The sequence below is a fragment of the Lontra canadensis genome, unplaced genomic scaffold (genome assembly GCF_010015895.1).
Source record: "Lontra canadensis isolate GAN:19392208 unplaced genomic scaffold, GSC_riverotter_1.0 scaffold43, whole genome shotgun sequence".
NCBI classification, from domain to species: Eukaryota; Metazoa; Chordata; class Mammalia; order Carnivora; family Mustelidae; genus Lontra; species Lontra canadensis.
Genome location: NW_022631037.1, coordinates 12,318,763 through 12,334,495, shown reverse-complemented (window position 1 = coordinate 12,334,495; position 15,733 = coordinate 12,318,763). Strand labels below are relative to the sequence as shown.

Genomic DNA, 15,733 nt, shown 5'->3' with positions numbered 1-15,733 from the left:
TTTTATTCTTTGTGTATGCCTAGTAAATGCCAGAGGTGATGCCCATGTTGCAGATGAAGAACCTGGAACTCGGGAAATATCCAAGAGCTTATGGGGCACGGATGACAAAAGCCAGGATTCAACTCAAATTTCTGACTTCAATCCCCACGCTCTTTTCCACTTTTTACGTTGACTTACTATTTCTCGCTACAGTTAAAGTTGAGGACAAGGTGGTGGTAGTGGTGGTGGTGGTTGTTAAGGATCTTTTAAAATATAAGGACATAGCTCCTGCCATTGAGGAATTTATAATCCAGTTGTTTGGAGAGAGAACTGAAGCATCACAGTGAGTGACAGTGGGGAGTTGTGTCCTCTTCTGGGTGGAAATGAGATTGAGCTGTGGACAAGGAAGTTACAGAGGAGGAAAATCTGAGGCCTGGCCTAGAATGCCTCCTCCCTCCTGGCATATTATGTATTGCCAAGTGATTTTCTTTAAATTGTTTAATTTGCTTACTAGAATTCCTGTGAGGTTCCATTACCAGGCCTACCTGACAGATGAGGAAGTCGGGTGATGGCGGCTTCCGTGCATATCCTTGGTGGTACCTCTCCTCCCTTCCCTGAGGTCCCGCATCTTGAGATTGATGGAGGCAGGGCTTAAACCCAGGTCTTCCTAAGGAAATAATCATACATACACAGAAAATTTTACCTATGACATTATTTTGTAAAGATGACACAGCTTTCTAATATCCTGAAGTGCTGTATATCACACAAGTGATACTACAGTTAATAACCTTACAGCTAACTAAATTCCTCAGAGTGGGGCAAAGCCTATGCACATGTTTTGGAAAGGCATTATATTCTGTATCTGAGATGGGCAGTCCACAGCCTGAGGTCAGACCTGGCCCACGCTTCTGCTTTTGTAAATAAAGCGAAACTGGAATGCAGACGTTGGAATGCCCATGTGCGCTGCATTCGCACCACAAGGCAGAGACCTCATCGTGACCCGCAGAGTTTAAAATATTTACTGCCTGCCCTTTTTAGAAAAAGTCTGCTGACCCCTGCTCTATATTATGAACAAAAAATGTTCTAGTGACAAAAACTTCAGATACACAGAAAATAGCAATGATATGCAAAAAAGGCATGACGAGATTGATCTGTTCATTAAGGGATAACAGGACGTTTGTTTCTTTGCTTTTTTAACTGCGAAACACAGTCCCAGACGACCCAGGAATTAAAAATAACCCTAATCAAAATCATAGCAGGTTTTTTTTTTTTTTTTAACAAATAACTTTGCGCCTGGATCATCTGAGTGTAAGTTACCACCATAATCCCTGTGACTTGCAAATGTTTTATAGAACGTGTCTCCTCATTACATGCAAGGACATTCTCCATGACAACAGTACAAGCATCAGACCTAGGAAGCCGGCAATGAAACATGCCAGTGTCTTTCGTTCCCCAGTCTTCACTTGATTGGCACAACCTTGACACTTTTGAAGGCCACAGGCCAGTTATTTGGAATATGTTCCTCAGTTTAGGTTATATGATGTTTCCTCATGACATGTGGGTTGTGGTTTTTTTGTTTTGTCTTGTTTTGTTTTTCGGAAATATCGCAGACAGGATACTGCGTTCTCACTGTACCTAAAGGGGTACGTGATTTCAGTTTGTCTCAGTACTGGTGACAAAGTGATGTTGGCCAGATTTCTGCACCTTCTTTTCTTTGTAATGAACTAGTGTTTTGTAGGGAGGTACTTTGACATGATGTGACTATCCCATTCCTCATCAGACTTTTTCCCACTTGTTTTTAGTATCTTCTCTTATGATAGAGATTTTCTTAAAGTTAATGTTTCGTTTTAGAAGAACTTTCTATTTACAGAAAGGGTGCAAAGGTAGTGCAGACTGTGTGTTTCCCCTCTCTCTTGGTTTCCCCATTGTTAATCATCGTACGTGACCAGGTACCTTCATTGTCGAAATGAAGACGCTGACATTGGCACATGACTATTAACCATAGCTGTTAATCTACTCCACGCTTGATGTAGATGTCACCAGCTTTTCCATTTATGTCCTCTTTCTGTTCCAGGACCTGGTCCACATATCACATGTCTCCCCAGTTACCTCTGATAGCTTTTGGTCCTTGTTTTCCATGATTTTGACAGTCGTGCGGTGTATTGGCCAAGTATCCTACAGACTCTCCCCCACTCCGGGGTCATGGGCTTTCAGAAAGTATGCTAGAGAGGTGAAATGGCCCTCCCACGTTATATGAGGGGCACGTGCTATCCACGATGTCCTGGTGACACCCTGTCCCTGATGTTAACCTTCAGTGCTGGTTAAGGCCATGTTTGCCAGGTTGATCTTCGTTGAGAGTTGTACTTTTCCTTTTCTCTGTTCTTTGGAAGGGCGTTGCTAAGTCCCATCTTCAGGGCTGGGGATTGAACTCTCCATCCTGAAAGACAAAGTACGTCATATTACTTGGAATTCTTCTATCATGAGAAGGTTTTTTCTTCCTTGCTCAGTTTACTTTTTCAGTCATTTATTTATGGCAGTAGGGGCTCATGTGTATTTATTTTATACCTTGCATTCTAATCCAGGACCATGTTATTTATTTTGTTGCTCACATTGTTCTGGCTTCAGCCATTTGGAGGGCTTCGAGGTTGGCCTCTGTATTCCCCAGCCTACTCCCACCTTTTTTTGTCATTGTTCGTTAAATCAGCTTTGAGATACTCACATGCTATGAAATTTACCCTTTTAAAGTGTACAACTCAGTGGGTTTTAGTATATTCACAGTGTTGTACACCCATCCCTGCTGTCTAATTTGAGAACATTTTCATCACCCTAGAAGAAACCCTGTACCTTTAGTCGTCCCTCCTCATTTCCCCTCCCCACCCCCCAGCTCCCCTGGCACCCACGGATCCATTTTTTGGTCTCTGTGCATATGCCTATTCTGGACATTTCTTTTAAACGGAATCTGACAGTAGGTGATCTTTTGCAACTGACTTCTTTCACTTAGTAATAGTGTTTTCAAGGTTCATCCCTGTTGTGGCAGGCGTCAGTGCTTCGCTCCTTGTATCTCTTAGCCCCAGCCCTGGGATCGACTGTTCTTCTTGGAGAGTGGGATGACAGTCGTTTAAGTCTGTCTTTCTCTTCTCCATTTGTTTATTTAGGTTAACAGGGAGTGTTAGGTTTCCATTTTATTCGGTGGGTTGTAATCCGTTAGTATTACGATTTTGATGTTCCGGTTATCCCCATTTGACCCACTAGTGGGCGCCCCCTCAAGCTGGCTCTTGTGTCCTTTTCCCGTGTTACCCCGGTTCCTTGAGGACCTTCTTACTTGTTGGTACCACAGGTGTTCCAGGCTTTTCTTGTACTCTCTCTGCCCCCAAACCTGGCATGAGCTCTTTTCTCTAAGGAGCCTTGGTTCCTTTTAGTGGAGCATGATATTTAGAAGCAAAGACCCGAGGGCTGGGCGAGCTCATTGCCCCTGGGGTGTTGCTGCTCCCAGCCCTTCTCAGCGGACACAGCCAAGAACTAATACACATACCCATGCACATATATGTACACACATAAGGCCTGGGTGGGTGGATACAGGTGTGGACACATACACGTACACCTACATATACACACATATTTATATCTCTCTCTTCATATTGAAACCCACAAGTTTCCACAATATCTCTAATACCTGTCTAGTGCCACACACTTCATTCTCGTTTCTCCCTTTCCATATTTGTATACTTCTTCTCTGACGGTAAGAAACCTTGCTTCCTTTGGCCTCCATATATTCCTTTCTGGATCTCAGCTCTCCCACATGGACATGTCCTCGGCCCACTCGTGCCCAGCCGCTGTCATCACTGCCGCACAAAAGCCCTCTTCGTCCCATTCAGGCTCTAACATGCATACCTTGACGCCTTTTGAGACACATTCCCAAATTTCTCTCCAGCGAGCCCAGACCACCTCACACTCCTGCTCCTGATGGAAGAGTGAGTGCCTGTTTCCCTGCTGTCTCGCCAACAGTGAACATTATATTTTCTTTTTCCATCTCTGCCAATCTGAGGTGGAGGACAACTGTTTCTCATTGATCGTACCTCCTAAGAGCTGTTTTCCTTTGGTGGTCATTCACGGTGCATCTTTTGTGACATTACCATTTCACTGCCTTCTAATTCTCTAATTCTGAGGGCTGGCATTGTATCTTTCCATGCTAAGTAAATTCAATGTTTGGTTTCCAGTCAACAATGAGGTAGCATTTGCTACCTCAGTACGGGGATGCCATCAGCAGCGTGAATGTAGGTCTGGGCCAGTCAGAAGAGACTTGGGTGGACCGAGAGGCTCCCCCACTTCTCTCTTGGGTGGTGCTTGGGGGGGTGGTGACACTGCATTCAAAGGTACCGGAGGAGTGGGAGGCCCAGTCTGTCCTGCGGCGCTGACCCTTTTGCTCCCGCTCTTCCAGGTCTACATCCGTACGCCTTCCGGTGAGGTGCAGACAGTCCTTGTCCAGGACAGCACCCCGACAACAGCTGCAGCCACCTCTGCCACCACCTGTAGCAGCCCGGCTTCCCGTGCTCCCCATCTGAGCGGGACCAGCAAAAAGCACTCGGCCGCAATTCTCCGGAAAGAGCGCCCCCTGCCAAAGATCGCCCCTGCTGGGAGCATCATCAGCCTGAACGCAGCACAGCTGGCAGCAGCGGCCCAGGCCATGCAGACCATCAACATCAACGGGGTCCAGGTCCAGGGCGTGCCTGTCACCATCACCAACACCGGCGGTGAGGGGGGGCCCCTGAGTCAGGGTGTGGGCAGCTGGCTCGTGTGCCCCACCCATGAGAACTTTGGGCCATCCTGGGGTTCCCAGTCACCATAGCGAGGACACTGCCCATCATTTGCCTGGCCCCTTCTAGTTTAAGAATATGTCTGCTTGGTCCTTAAAACTGTAAGGACCCCAGTGAGATTGTTTAAGACACACGTTGGCCCCACCTGACAGCTGAAGGTCTTGAGTATAATGGAGAAGTAAGATGTACTCAGGAAAGCTCTCCAGCTAACCTGCCCATGCAGATTGGTTTGGTACAGACCCGAGAGAGGTGGTCAAGGGGGGGTTCCAGGTAAAGGAACTTGAAAGAAAGCTTTTAGAAGGAGACAGCCTTGAGTTAAGGTGCGAAGGAGAGGATGGAGTCTTTGGCAGTGGGAATGGCTTGTCCTGCACTTCGGTTCGGTAGTAACACTTGATAGTATTTACAGTGCGAAAGCACCTTGCATATAAGCAAGGGAACATTGTAGCTACGGAGCAAAAATGGTTCCTTGCGCTTTAGCTGGGTGTTCTTTAACTGGGCAAAGAGCACTTTTCAAGGTAGGGGGAGCTCTCCGCATCTCCTCTCTCCATCCTTACAAATGCATTTACTTACACATCGTGTAAGTGTGTGCACTTATACGTTGTGCGTCTGGGTTAGGGGCATGGGACGCCTCCACTCGGAGAGACACCAGTGTTAGGTCAGTCACATTCCCCCTGCTTGGAAATGGCCTTATGCAAGTGGAGAGGACTTGATTTTGTCCTGGTTTCTCACTCTTAGTACCAAAAATCCTTGGAGACCTTCCTGGGAGCAGAGTTGGTGTCTGAAGAGGGCCTGAGCTTGGAGGAGTTTCCAAAGAAACACTCCAAGCCAAGCCAAGACGGGAGCTTTCCGCACTGAAGTCACCCGGGCAGGGTAGTGACTCGGGACACCGACTGACATCAACCGCCTGGGTTCAGATCCAAGTCCTACCAATGACTAGCTCTGACCTTGATAAGTTATTGAGCCTCAGGTTCCTCAGCTGTAAACAAGGGATAATGGTGTTTGATTTACGGAGTTGTGAAGGTTAAGCAAGTTAATACATCTGAAGCCTCAAAAACCGTATGTGGCACAGTAGAACTTCGCAGAAATAGGAGTTGCCCCCACGATGCCCTTTATCGTGGGCAGACGGGTATCTGGCTTCCATACCCTCAACTCCACGCCCCCCACCCCGCCCCACAGGGCAGCAGCAGCTGACGGTGCAGAACGTCTCTGGGAACAACCTGACCATCAGTGGGCTGAGCCCCACGCAGATCCAGCTGCAGATGGAGCAGGCCCTGGCGGGGGAGGCCCAGCCCGGGGAGAAGCGGCGCCGCATGGCCTGCACGTGTCCCAACTGCAAGGATGGGGACAAGAGGTAACGTGGGGGCGGGGGTAGTCCAGACCACCAGCGTGGCACATGCCCCGTTCCCCCAGCCCTCCTCTGGGACACAGATGGAAAGGGGCTGTCCTCCTTACCCTTCCCGTGCCCTTGAACCTGACCTCTGCGTCTGTTCTCCGTCCTGTCCTGGCTCCATCTTCTACCTCCTCCCTTTCTCGGCTTCCCGCTCCCTCCGGCCCCTTCCCTCAACCCAATTCCCAGGTCTGGAGAGCAGGGCAAGAAGAAGCACGTGTGCCATATCCCCGACTGTGGCAAGACTTTCCGGAAGACGTCCTTGCTGCGGGCCCACGTGCGCCTGCACACCGGCGAGCGGCCCTTTGTCTGCAACTGGTTCTTCTGTGGGAAGAGGTTCACCAGGAGCGACGAGCTGCAGCGGCACGCCCGCACGCACACAGGTGAGCCGGCCGCACCCCCTCGCTGCCCTCAGCAGCACCCCGGCTCCTGGCCTTGCCGACGGGCTGCCCCACTGAGCGCGACCTGCAGACTCTTCTCGCGGCGGGGGCGGGGTGGGGGGCAAGGATGACCCAGGAAATTCTTTCAAGCCAGCCCTTAATGGCAGTGTTTCCCAAGCGGAGGCCATTTACCTGCCCCAGCATCCTCGACTTCGCCTCATAGTTACTCAACAAGCCTTGACGTAGAGGGCCAGCATTGTACGGTGCTTATAACCTGTGAACTCATTTAACCCTCAGAATGACTCTGTGGGGAGGGCTCTTTGATTGAATCCATTCTACTGAGGCCTAGAGAGGTGGCCGCATCACCCAGCCAGTGACTGATGGAGCTGGGTTCAACCCAGGCCCTCTGGTTCCCAGGTCCACACTCCGGGTCACTTTTCCACACTGCCTTTCCTCTGTTATTTACCAAATGATTTCCCGTGTATTGTTTCACTATTTGTACTCATCTGTGTCCAGTGCCATGTGTTTGATCCCGTGGGCTTGATACCATAGTCATATGTTTTAATGCCCTGGCAAATAAATACAGGACTATAAACAGAAAAATGTTCATCCATCTCCCACCAAACACCACTGCCGGTATCTCCGGCGGCCCCCAGTACACACTTTGAGAACCACTGCTAGAGCGAGGGCCTCCGTGAGCAGACCCTTGTCCTGGGACTGCTGTCCTGGGGATGGGGATGGGGCACATGACCCAAAACTACAGCCCCTGGCTGATGGGCGGGGGGGCGATCTGCCCCCCCACCCCCGCCCCACAGGGGCCAAAGAGTCAACACTCAGAACAGCAGCTGGCAGGTCAGCGAGGAATGGGGCTTTCCTGGGAGGGGAAGACAGGGAGCCGGGGTTAGTCACAGGGATGGAGATCAGAAGGAAGCAGATGACAGCCTTCCCTAGGTGCAGGGACCAGCAGCTTCAGGCAGGGGAGGAGGGGTGATGCGGAAAACGACGTCAAAGGAGATGCGGAAGTGACGTCACTCGGGGGCACAGAGAAATGAGAACTGCCAAAGGGTTTGGGGGAGTAGACCCTAGGGAGCAGCTGGGTAAGCAGGAGGTGGGTGGAACAGGGTGTCCAGGCCAGCTTTACAGGGTGCCCCTCACACCGCACACGCACTCCCTTGTCTGCTGGGACCGTGTCTACTTGTGGGCTCTGAGTGACATGCGTCTTGTCTTCCCAGGGGACAAACGTTTCGAGTGCGCCCAGTGTCAGAAGCGCTTCATGAGAAGTGACCATCTCACCAAGCATTACAAGACCCACCTGGTCACGAAGAACTTGTAAGGCCAACCTAGCCGGGATTCAGTCCCTCATCTGCGTCCTGCCTGGGCCCCTGGTGGAAAGGAGGTCCCCGGGCTGCCCTGGGCCCCTCCCTTTCTGTTCTGCGACTGTCCCCCCAGGAAGGGGCTCCGCTGCCCCTCACTCGCCTCCCTCTCAAGCCCCTTGGCTCTGCCCTGGCCCTCCCCTCTCACCTCGAGCTCCCGGCCTGCCCAGACCCTGGACGTTGGCCGTGCCCAATGAGACGTTCTAAACCAGGACGAGTGGGAACCCTTATTTCCAAAGGAAAAACATGAATTTCACTCCGTCGAGGAGCAAAGTGAGCCCCCCAGTCCTCTCCCCCCAACACTGCCGGAGTCGCATTGTGCCATGTCTCTCTCTCTCTCTCTCTCTCTCCCCCCCACCCCTCCCCAGCCCCGCCAACCACCTCGGATGCCCTGGGACCCTGCACCCAGGGCACCACTGGCACTCCCCCTCCCCCGGAGAGGCTCACGGGGCTGCCTCCACTCCACATGCCCAGCCCTGCCACAGCTCTCCTCCAGCACATTCCAACTTTCTATTTAAAAAGTCAAGCTACCCACCGATGCCCTCTTTTTCTATGGAGAACGTTGCCTTATACTCTACTTCAGATGATGAACACTGTGTATTGTGTGTGCTTTAAAGTTTTATTTAATTTCTCCCTTCCTCCTGTCCTTGTTACTCACCTCCCCCACGCCTGCTTCAGTTTAGGGTTTGGGGGGCAATGAAGAGCATACGGATTTTTTTCTCACTCTAGCAATTCTCTTTTCTAAATGACACAGCATTTCAACTCGAATCTGAATTCAGATAAAAACACCTTCACCTCCTGATCCTCTTCCCTCTCCCTCTCATCCCACCCCTGCCGGCCCCAGCCCTCCTTGTGTACAGTGTATATTGTATAATGGACAATTGTGTCTACTACATGTTTAAAAACATATTGCTTGTTATTTTTGAGGCTTTTAAATTAAACAAAAATCCAACTTTATTTTTAGTTGTAACTGCTTGAGGTATGTTTTATGAATTAAGTGACAGATTTGTTATCCTTTATTAACGATGTACTTTGTTGGTCAGCACTGGGCTGACGAAAATTTTCTCTTGCTAATAAATTTAGTTGCCTGAGGCAAAATCTGCAACCTGGCAGTGCAGCTTCCTTTACCCCTCCCCTGGGAGAGCTTGGAGAGGGGGACTCCAGAAGAGGGAGCCCCAGCCTCCCCCAGCAATCCGCACGGGGACCAAGGCAGGACCTGGCCCTCCTGACCTCAGCAGATGCAGGCCACAGCCCAAAAAGGGCAGCAGCCACACAGACACCCCCCCCCACCCCGGGCATTGCCACGAGCCCCTAGAGCACCTGGATCTGACCTTGGGGCAGGGCCCCGTGCTGGCGTTCCTGCTCTGCAAGCCCATTTTGCAGGAATGGGAGCGGGTGCCCGCTCTGCCGGCAGACCCAAGCGCCAGCACTGCCTGCCTTTGGGGCAAGTGAGTTCCTCTGCTCAGCTCCCTGGTCCTGGGAGGAAGGCTTCAGCCTCCAAACCTCGTAGTGAGAACTGTTGGGGGGAGAGAGCCAAAGGGCCCTTGGCTTCGTCACCTCCAGGAGGCTGGAGAGTCTGGAGGAAAGGCAGTTCCATTCCCAGGGTGGAGAGCTGGGCACCCAGCTTTACCCAGGAGAGGACCCCAGGCATGGATTGTGTTTTCCTTCCGTCCTCCAGCCCAGACAGGGCCGCACAAGTGCCACAGCTCTGCGATTTTGGTGGGGCTTTTGGGTGGGGTGGGGTGGGGTGGGGTGCGGTGGTGGTGCACAGAGCTCTGAGAAGAACGCCGGTGCACGTGTTTAAACCCAGCGGGGCCAGAAGAGCATCTGGGCTGAAGGGAGAAGTGAGTCACACGGAACAGTATGTGCTTTCTCCTAACAATCGCTCCTCTTCACCTCAGAGGGATACAGCGAGGGTCGCGGCTCTTGTGCCAGGCCCTGCCGGGCTGGGTGCTGAGCTCTCCGCTCCCTCCCTGCTTGTCCTCTGTCACTGTCGGCCTGCCTTGGCAACCAAAGAGCTTTTCCTCAGAGCCAGTTCACCCTTATGTCTACAGAAATAAAAAGGTTATGACCTCAGATCACAGGTTCTCTGCCCCTGATCATTGCACACAAGCCCTTTGGGAGACCCAGCCCAACAGTGCTTCTCCCCTGGCACCGTGGCCCCACAACCAGCTTCCATCCGGCCTCCGTCTCATTGCTGCACAGGCAGGGGGAGACGTGAGGAGTGTCTCTCCCTTCTGGAAAAGTGTCTTGCTGTGTTCTGAGATGGGTTTGGTGGAGGGAAGGGGAATATTAACACATTGCCCACTTTTTGCCCCATGGCCCCCTTAGCTTTGCTCTTCTGCACAAAGAATGATCCTTTCCTAAGAGCGTGCTTTTTTCCAAGTCACATGCTTTTATGCTTCCTGTGCGGAAAGTTCCCCGACTCCTGGGCAACCTTGGGTGATGAGGGTGCCAGCCCCAACGTGCAGAAAATGCCTGTTGGCACTCGGGATTTCCCCTCTCCGGTGAGATACTCAGGTTCAAAACTTAGGCCTGACTATCTCTGCCTCCCGTGGGGTGCCAGAGGCAGACAGGGAGTGGGAGAGTGCATTCTGCCCGGCGTGGGTGATGGCACGGGCGAAGAAGGGACACTGGCGGCAAGTGGGCCCTCCTCTGCCTTAATCCAGCCCTGGTTTACTGGAGAATTGCTGGGCAGGGGGGCTGTTGATGGTATCATGCAGCCCCAGCTCACCCCAGGCCAGAGGCGTCCCCAGGACATCTGGTAGGCCCTGGTTGAAAATCTGGGAGCAGGCCACCCCCAGCAGCTCAAGAGTGGGGGCCATCCTGCCCAATACCATCCTCTGCCCCCTTCCCTCCTCAGGATCGTCTGCCCCAAGGCCACCACTCACCACTCCCTCCTGTCTGCTCAGTGATGCTCAGCCCTGTGGCTCTTTTTTTTTTTTTAAGATTTTATTTATTTATTTGTCAGAGAGAGAGAGAGAAAACAGGGAGGGAGAGGCAGAGGGAGAAGCAGGCTCCCCACCAAGCAAGGAACCCGGTGTGGGACTCGATCCCAGCACGCTGGGATCATAACCTGAGCCAAAGGCAGCCGCTCAACTGACTAAGACACCCAGGCGTCCCAGCACGGTCGCTCTTTGACCGCAGATACTAGGATTACAAGCCTGGAAGGAAAGGGGCCCGGTCCCTCCTTTCTGAGATCCTCCCTCCTAAAGTCCATTCCAGGCAAAACACCTTTAAAAAACAAACAAACTACTAAGGCAGCAAAGGGAGCTCAGGCTTCTTTCAAACTCCTCAGTCCGTCTTTATAATCACCTTCCCAGAGCCCGTTGAGGCCCCACACTTAAGTCTGACCGGGAGCCACACGCAGCCCCTCAGGTCCCTGGACGCAGCAGGTGCCCGTGGCTGACGGAGCGTGGCTGAGGTCTACACGGCGGGGGATTCCAGGGACCCTCATGCGGTGATTCACTGCCTTGGGAGACCTCTTGTGACCTGACCAAGGTCTAGAGGGCCTGCAGTCCTGCTGGGAAAGGTGGCAGGCAGCTGGATTTCCTAGTGGAAGAGTGGAAGAGGGAGAGGAAGAGGCAGGAAGTGAGCCTGGGAAGATGGCCTACAGAACAGGGCTGACTGAAAAGAAAGCAAAGCACGGTGGGACAGGGCCTAGAATCAGGGCTTGAATCAGGGGAGTCAAACACTGTCTCATCACAGGCACCGGTGAGAGGAAAGGCGAAGTGACCAGGGGTCAGGCCAAAAGCCAGGACCGACCAGGATTTCTCAAAGGAAGCCTAAGGAGCCACCAGTCATATTCCTGGGGTCCTGCCTAGGAACCTACCATCAGGCCCCCTCCCTCTGCCTATGGCCCCAGTTACCAACGCAGCCAGGGCTGGAACTGGACTGATGCCCTAATGCTTCACTCAGCCTTGGAAAGCGTTACATCCCTCCAGCCCACGGAAACACTCAGCCCGACCCCCACCGGGCCCCCAGGCCCACTCACCATGCCTGGCACCCAGGTACAGAGAAGCTTAACGAAGGCAGTTTATGCATAAACATTATAGAATAGCATTTCCTGGCAGGGATTTTGAGAAGGAGCCAGAGACAGTGAGGGATGTGGTCCCTTCCAGGAAGACGCTTCTAATGAGGGCTGGGGCGGAAAACGAACGAAAGGATGCATTTGGGAAGTGATCCATGAGCACACACAGGGGTGGTGAGAGGGGCTGACCACACAACCACAAGCAGGCCCTCAGGGAAGGGTCAGCCTCCTCTAGATCCCACTGCAAGCCTCTGAGGACCAGGCTCCCTTTTGAGCCCCCCAACAACCATACTACTCGGGGCTCAGGTGGCTGCCGGCAGAGCACCAAGTACCCCCGCTTCTGTGTGTCCTGAGTGCACCCCAAGGCTGGGCTCAAGAGTGCCTGAGCCTCGGGCCCCCAGCACACCCCTCTGGCCTGCCGTTGGCCTCCTGGAAGGTTGCATTTCACTGGCATCACTGCCATCTTCCTGGGCCTCGTCCCTCCCTGCCCCTCATCCTCCCTAATTCTCCCAGGCCCTCTTCTCAGACATTCTCATCCTCCCCCATGGCTTCGGGTGCCACCTCGGGAGCTAGCGACGCCCAACCCAGTCTCATCAGCCTAGACCTCTCCCCTAAGCTCTAGACCCAATGATCAAACCTGGCCAAACAGGCGTGTCCCATAAACCCTCACACTCAGCAAGTCTGATCGGCTTCCTCTTTCCCCCAAACCTCCTCCTCCAACATGCCTCACTTCAACAAACAGTCCCACCCATGGCGCCTCAGCTTATCCCCATGAGTGATAGCCTCGCCTGGGGCCCCATCCCAGACTCCTGCACCAGGCTCCCGGCTCCCAGCTTCTGCAGTGTCGCTCGATGTCTCTGTGTCCCTGCCTTTCCCTCCCTGACCCACCAGCCACTCGGTCACCAGAGCCAGGTGCCCAGACACAGTCACTAAGATCCAAGTGAAATACAGAATTCACCCAAACAATTAGACAAAAAGGTGACTTAAGAACATAAAGGCAAAAACATGGGAAGAAGACAGGCAAGGCACAGTCCCCAACCCCACAACACAGCCCTTTTGTTTCATACTGAGAAACCAGGGTGTTTCTTCTGTATGATGAAGCATTACCACTCATTTTCTATATACTTAAGACTCTCTCAAGAAAAGATTAATAATTTTACAAAGTTGGGGGAGGGAGGAGGGTGGCAAAGTGTTTAAGAAAAAGCAGGAACAATAAAACATTCATTTCTCCCACCCAGACAAAACCCCTACTGGGGTTTCAGCAGTAGCAGTAAGGCCGTCCCCTCTCTCTTTCGAGCTGTGGGGCTGCTTTGTGATCCAGACACCAAATCCCACTAGGCAGAAAAGCACAACACAAGCCTACTTATTATTTTCAAGGCAGGAGGGAAAAATCTAGAAAGGCAACAAACGGCAAACTTCCTTGCTAATCGCCGAGGATGGGAGAGGCTGTTGGAATCTAGTACTTTTTCTGTCCATCTGGTCTTAAAAAAACAGAAATTAGATACTCTGGTTTGACAACAGCAAGAAGGATTTAAAAAAAAAAAAAAAGCCAGAATTGTTGTCTAAAACCCTGGCCCTTTCCCTCTGTCGGATCATCAGCCCTGCCTGTTAGTCGAGCCTGCTGCCCACCTCATGATCTTGGTCTAGGAGAGCCCGGCTGTTTGTCCCACATTTCCAACACACCGTGCCTTTATTCACACGGTTCCCTCTTCCTGGCATGCCCATTCCATTGTCCGTCTGGCAAACACTTACTCAATAAGACAAATCAAATGTCTCCTTCCTTTATGAAGGCTTCCTGTCCAACTCCTGGAGACACCTTTTCTCTCTGCTCCCCTTTTCCTCACAGAAGTATCTGTTTAAGTACCTGTCACCCTCCAGCCTTCAGATCTGCTTCCCCTGTAGACTACAAACCCCTTGTGGGCAGGAAGCATGTCACCTTCTTCATCTTAGCATTCTCAGACCTAGCTCAGTGCCCAATAAAAGAAGAAGAAGGAGGAGGAGGAGGAGAAGTAGTAGTAGTCGTCGTCGTTGTCATCGTTTTTAACAGGGACGCCTCGGTGGCTGAAGTGTATGCCTTCAGCTCAGGTCATGATCCCAGAATCCCCTGGGATCGAGTCCCACATCAGGCTCCCTGCTCAGCATGGAGCCTGCTTTTCCCTCTGCCTGCTGCTCCCCCTGCTTGTGCTCTCTCTCTCTCTGACAAATAAATAAAATCCTAAAAAAAAAAAAAAAAGAAAGAAAGAAAAAGTCTTTAACAAATGTCTATGGAATGAATAAATACCTAACTGAGAGCTTGGCTTTTAAGCTATTTAAACTATTCAAATAATCTTAGTCTGGTGCCCTAGTCTCCCAAGTCCAGGGTAGCATAGCCCAGGAGTGCTAAGAATGTGGCCCCATGCACAAATCATCTGTATTGAAGGGCACTAATCACGCTTACACAGGTCCAAGTGCAGGGGCTTGGGAGGAGCCAAAAACAGCAATGCTCCCATGTGGAAAGACAACAAAGTCAGTCCAGTCAACTCTCTCAGTCATGTAGATGGAGGAAAATGATGCGGCAAAAAAAATTCCAACCAGTGGAGAATCCACAGATCAACATCATTAAGCCTTGAGACATGTATTATTTCATTGTAGCAAATTGGTCTTCCAGATTCCATTTGGCTCAAGCTACATCTATATAATAAAAGATGATAGGTATCTAATGTAGGGCTTTATGAAGCTTACCACCTGGTAATGCAAAGACCTGGGCAGGGCAGGACGTTCCCCTTACCTGACACAGTCCCCGGGCGCCTGCCTAGATGGTTCTTGCGGCTCCCCTTCCTGATGTTGGTGGAAACCGGGACTACAGAGAGGACTTGACCCAAGCCTGCCCCAGCCAGGCCTAAGCCGGAATGGGCACTGGTAGATTTTCCATGTCTCAGCCCTTTGACCACAGGCTGGAAGTGGCTTTGCACAGCCACCTGCTCCCCTGGCCCTCAGCTATGGCTGGCATTACCTAGGAACTAGACTCCCAACTACCTAGGAAGGGCAAAACGTGAAGAAGGGGGGAACCCGGCTAAGATGAGGGAAGCCCAGGAGGGGCAACCTTTCCATCTACCAGAACACCAGCTAGTGTGAACTCCGCTGCACCAGGAAAGGAGAAATCATGAGCAAAGGGAGCAGCATGCTCTGACCTGGGGTTAAAGAAATGAGGCAGAGAGAGGGAGTTCAGAGCTGGACAAGGAAGATGGCTCTGGTCTGGGATGGCTTGATTTCAAATTTCCCTTTTCCCCTTTCCACTCAGCAGGCTTTCTTCCCACCCCAAAATCTCTTCCTGACCCTGCTGCATCTCGCCCCCCCCCCCCCCTCCAGAGAACCCCCCCATACCCTCACACACAATACACAGCCCCTATTCCTCTGTGATCCACAACTCACTTCAACCTCTCCCACTCTCCAGCCCCAATTTCTTCCCCCAACCGGACTGCCCCACCTTCTGTGTCTCCCCATCACCTTGCCTCAGAGCTTGGCCCCTAATTCCGTTTTCCATTTGTCCTTTCCCAGCCCACCGGCTTCTCCCCCCAGGGGGCTACTTCCTGCACTAGGCTCTCCTCCAGGCACCTGCTAGGGGCCAGCCACTTAACATTGACCACTCCCCTCAAGCCCCCAGCGACTCATTCCCCGCCCCCAGCCTGGGCGGCTGCAGTCCCTATACCTTTAACAAACCTCCACGTGCGTGTTAACGGCGGTGACAGCATTTCCTTGTCTCTCTGCTCCCGCCCCCGGAGGCGCCACCC

At 52.0% G+C, this 15,733-nt stretch overlaps 1 protein-coding gene and 1 long non-coding RNA gene across 3 annotated transcripts in view; one reads left to right on the top strand and one right to left on the bottom strand.

Moving 5' to 3' along the window:
• Positions 1–9,042, top strand: part of SP2 (Sp2 transcription factor) — a 27,768-nt gene extending 18,726 nt beyond the window's left edge. For both annotated transcript variants that reach the window (XM_032871393.1, XM_032871394.1), the window contains exons 4-7: positions 4,418–4,730; positions 5,970–6,144; positions 6,370–6,563; positions 7,793–9,042. In XM_032871393.1, the coding sequence (XP_032727284.1) occupies positions 4,418–4,730; positions 5,970–6,144; positions 6,370–6,563; positions 7,793–7,893 (783 nt within the window). In that variant the 3' untranslated portion in view covers positions 7,894–9,042. The remainder of the gene's footprint in view (positions 1–4,417; positions 4,731–5,969; positions 6,145–6,369; positions 6,564–7,792) is intronic.
• LOC116875746 overlaps positions 1–15,733 on the bottom strand; it is a 22,541-nt gene extending 6,808 nt beyond the window's left edge. The window contains exons 1-3 of the long non-coding RNA XR_004384271.1: positions 15,652–15,733; positions 14,731–14,978; positions 525–646 (exon numbers count right to left, since the gene is read on the bottom strand). This is a non-coding gene — a long non-coding RNA (uncharacterized LOC116875746). The remainder of the gene's footprint in view (positions 1–524; positions 647–14,730; positions 14,979–15,651) is intronic.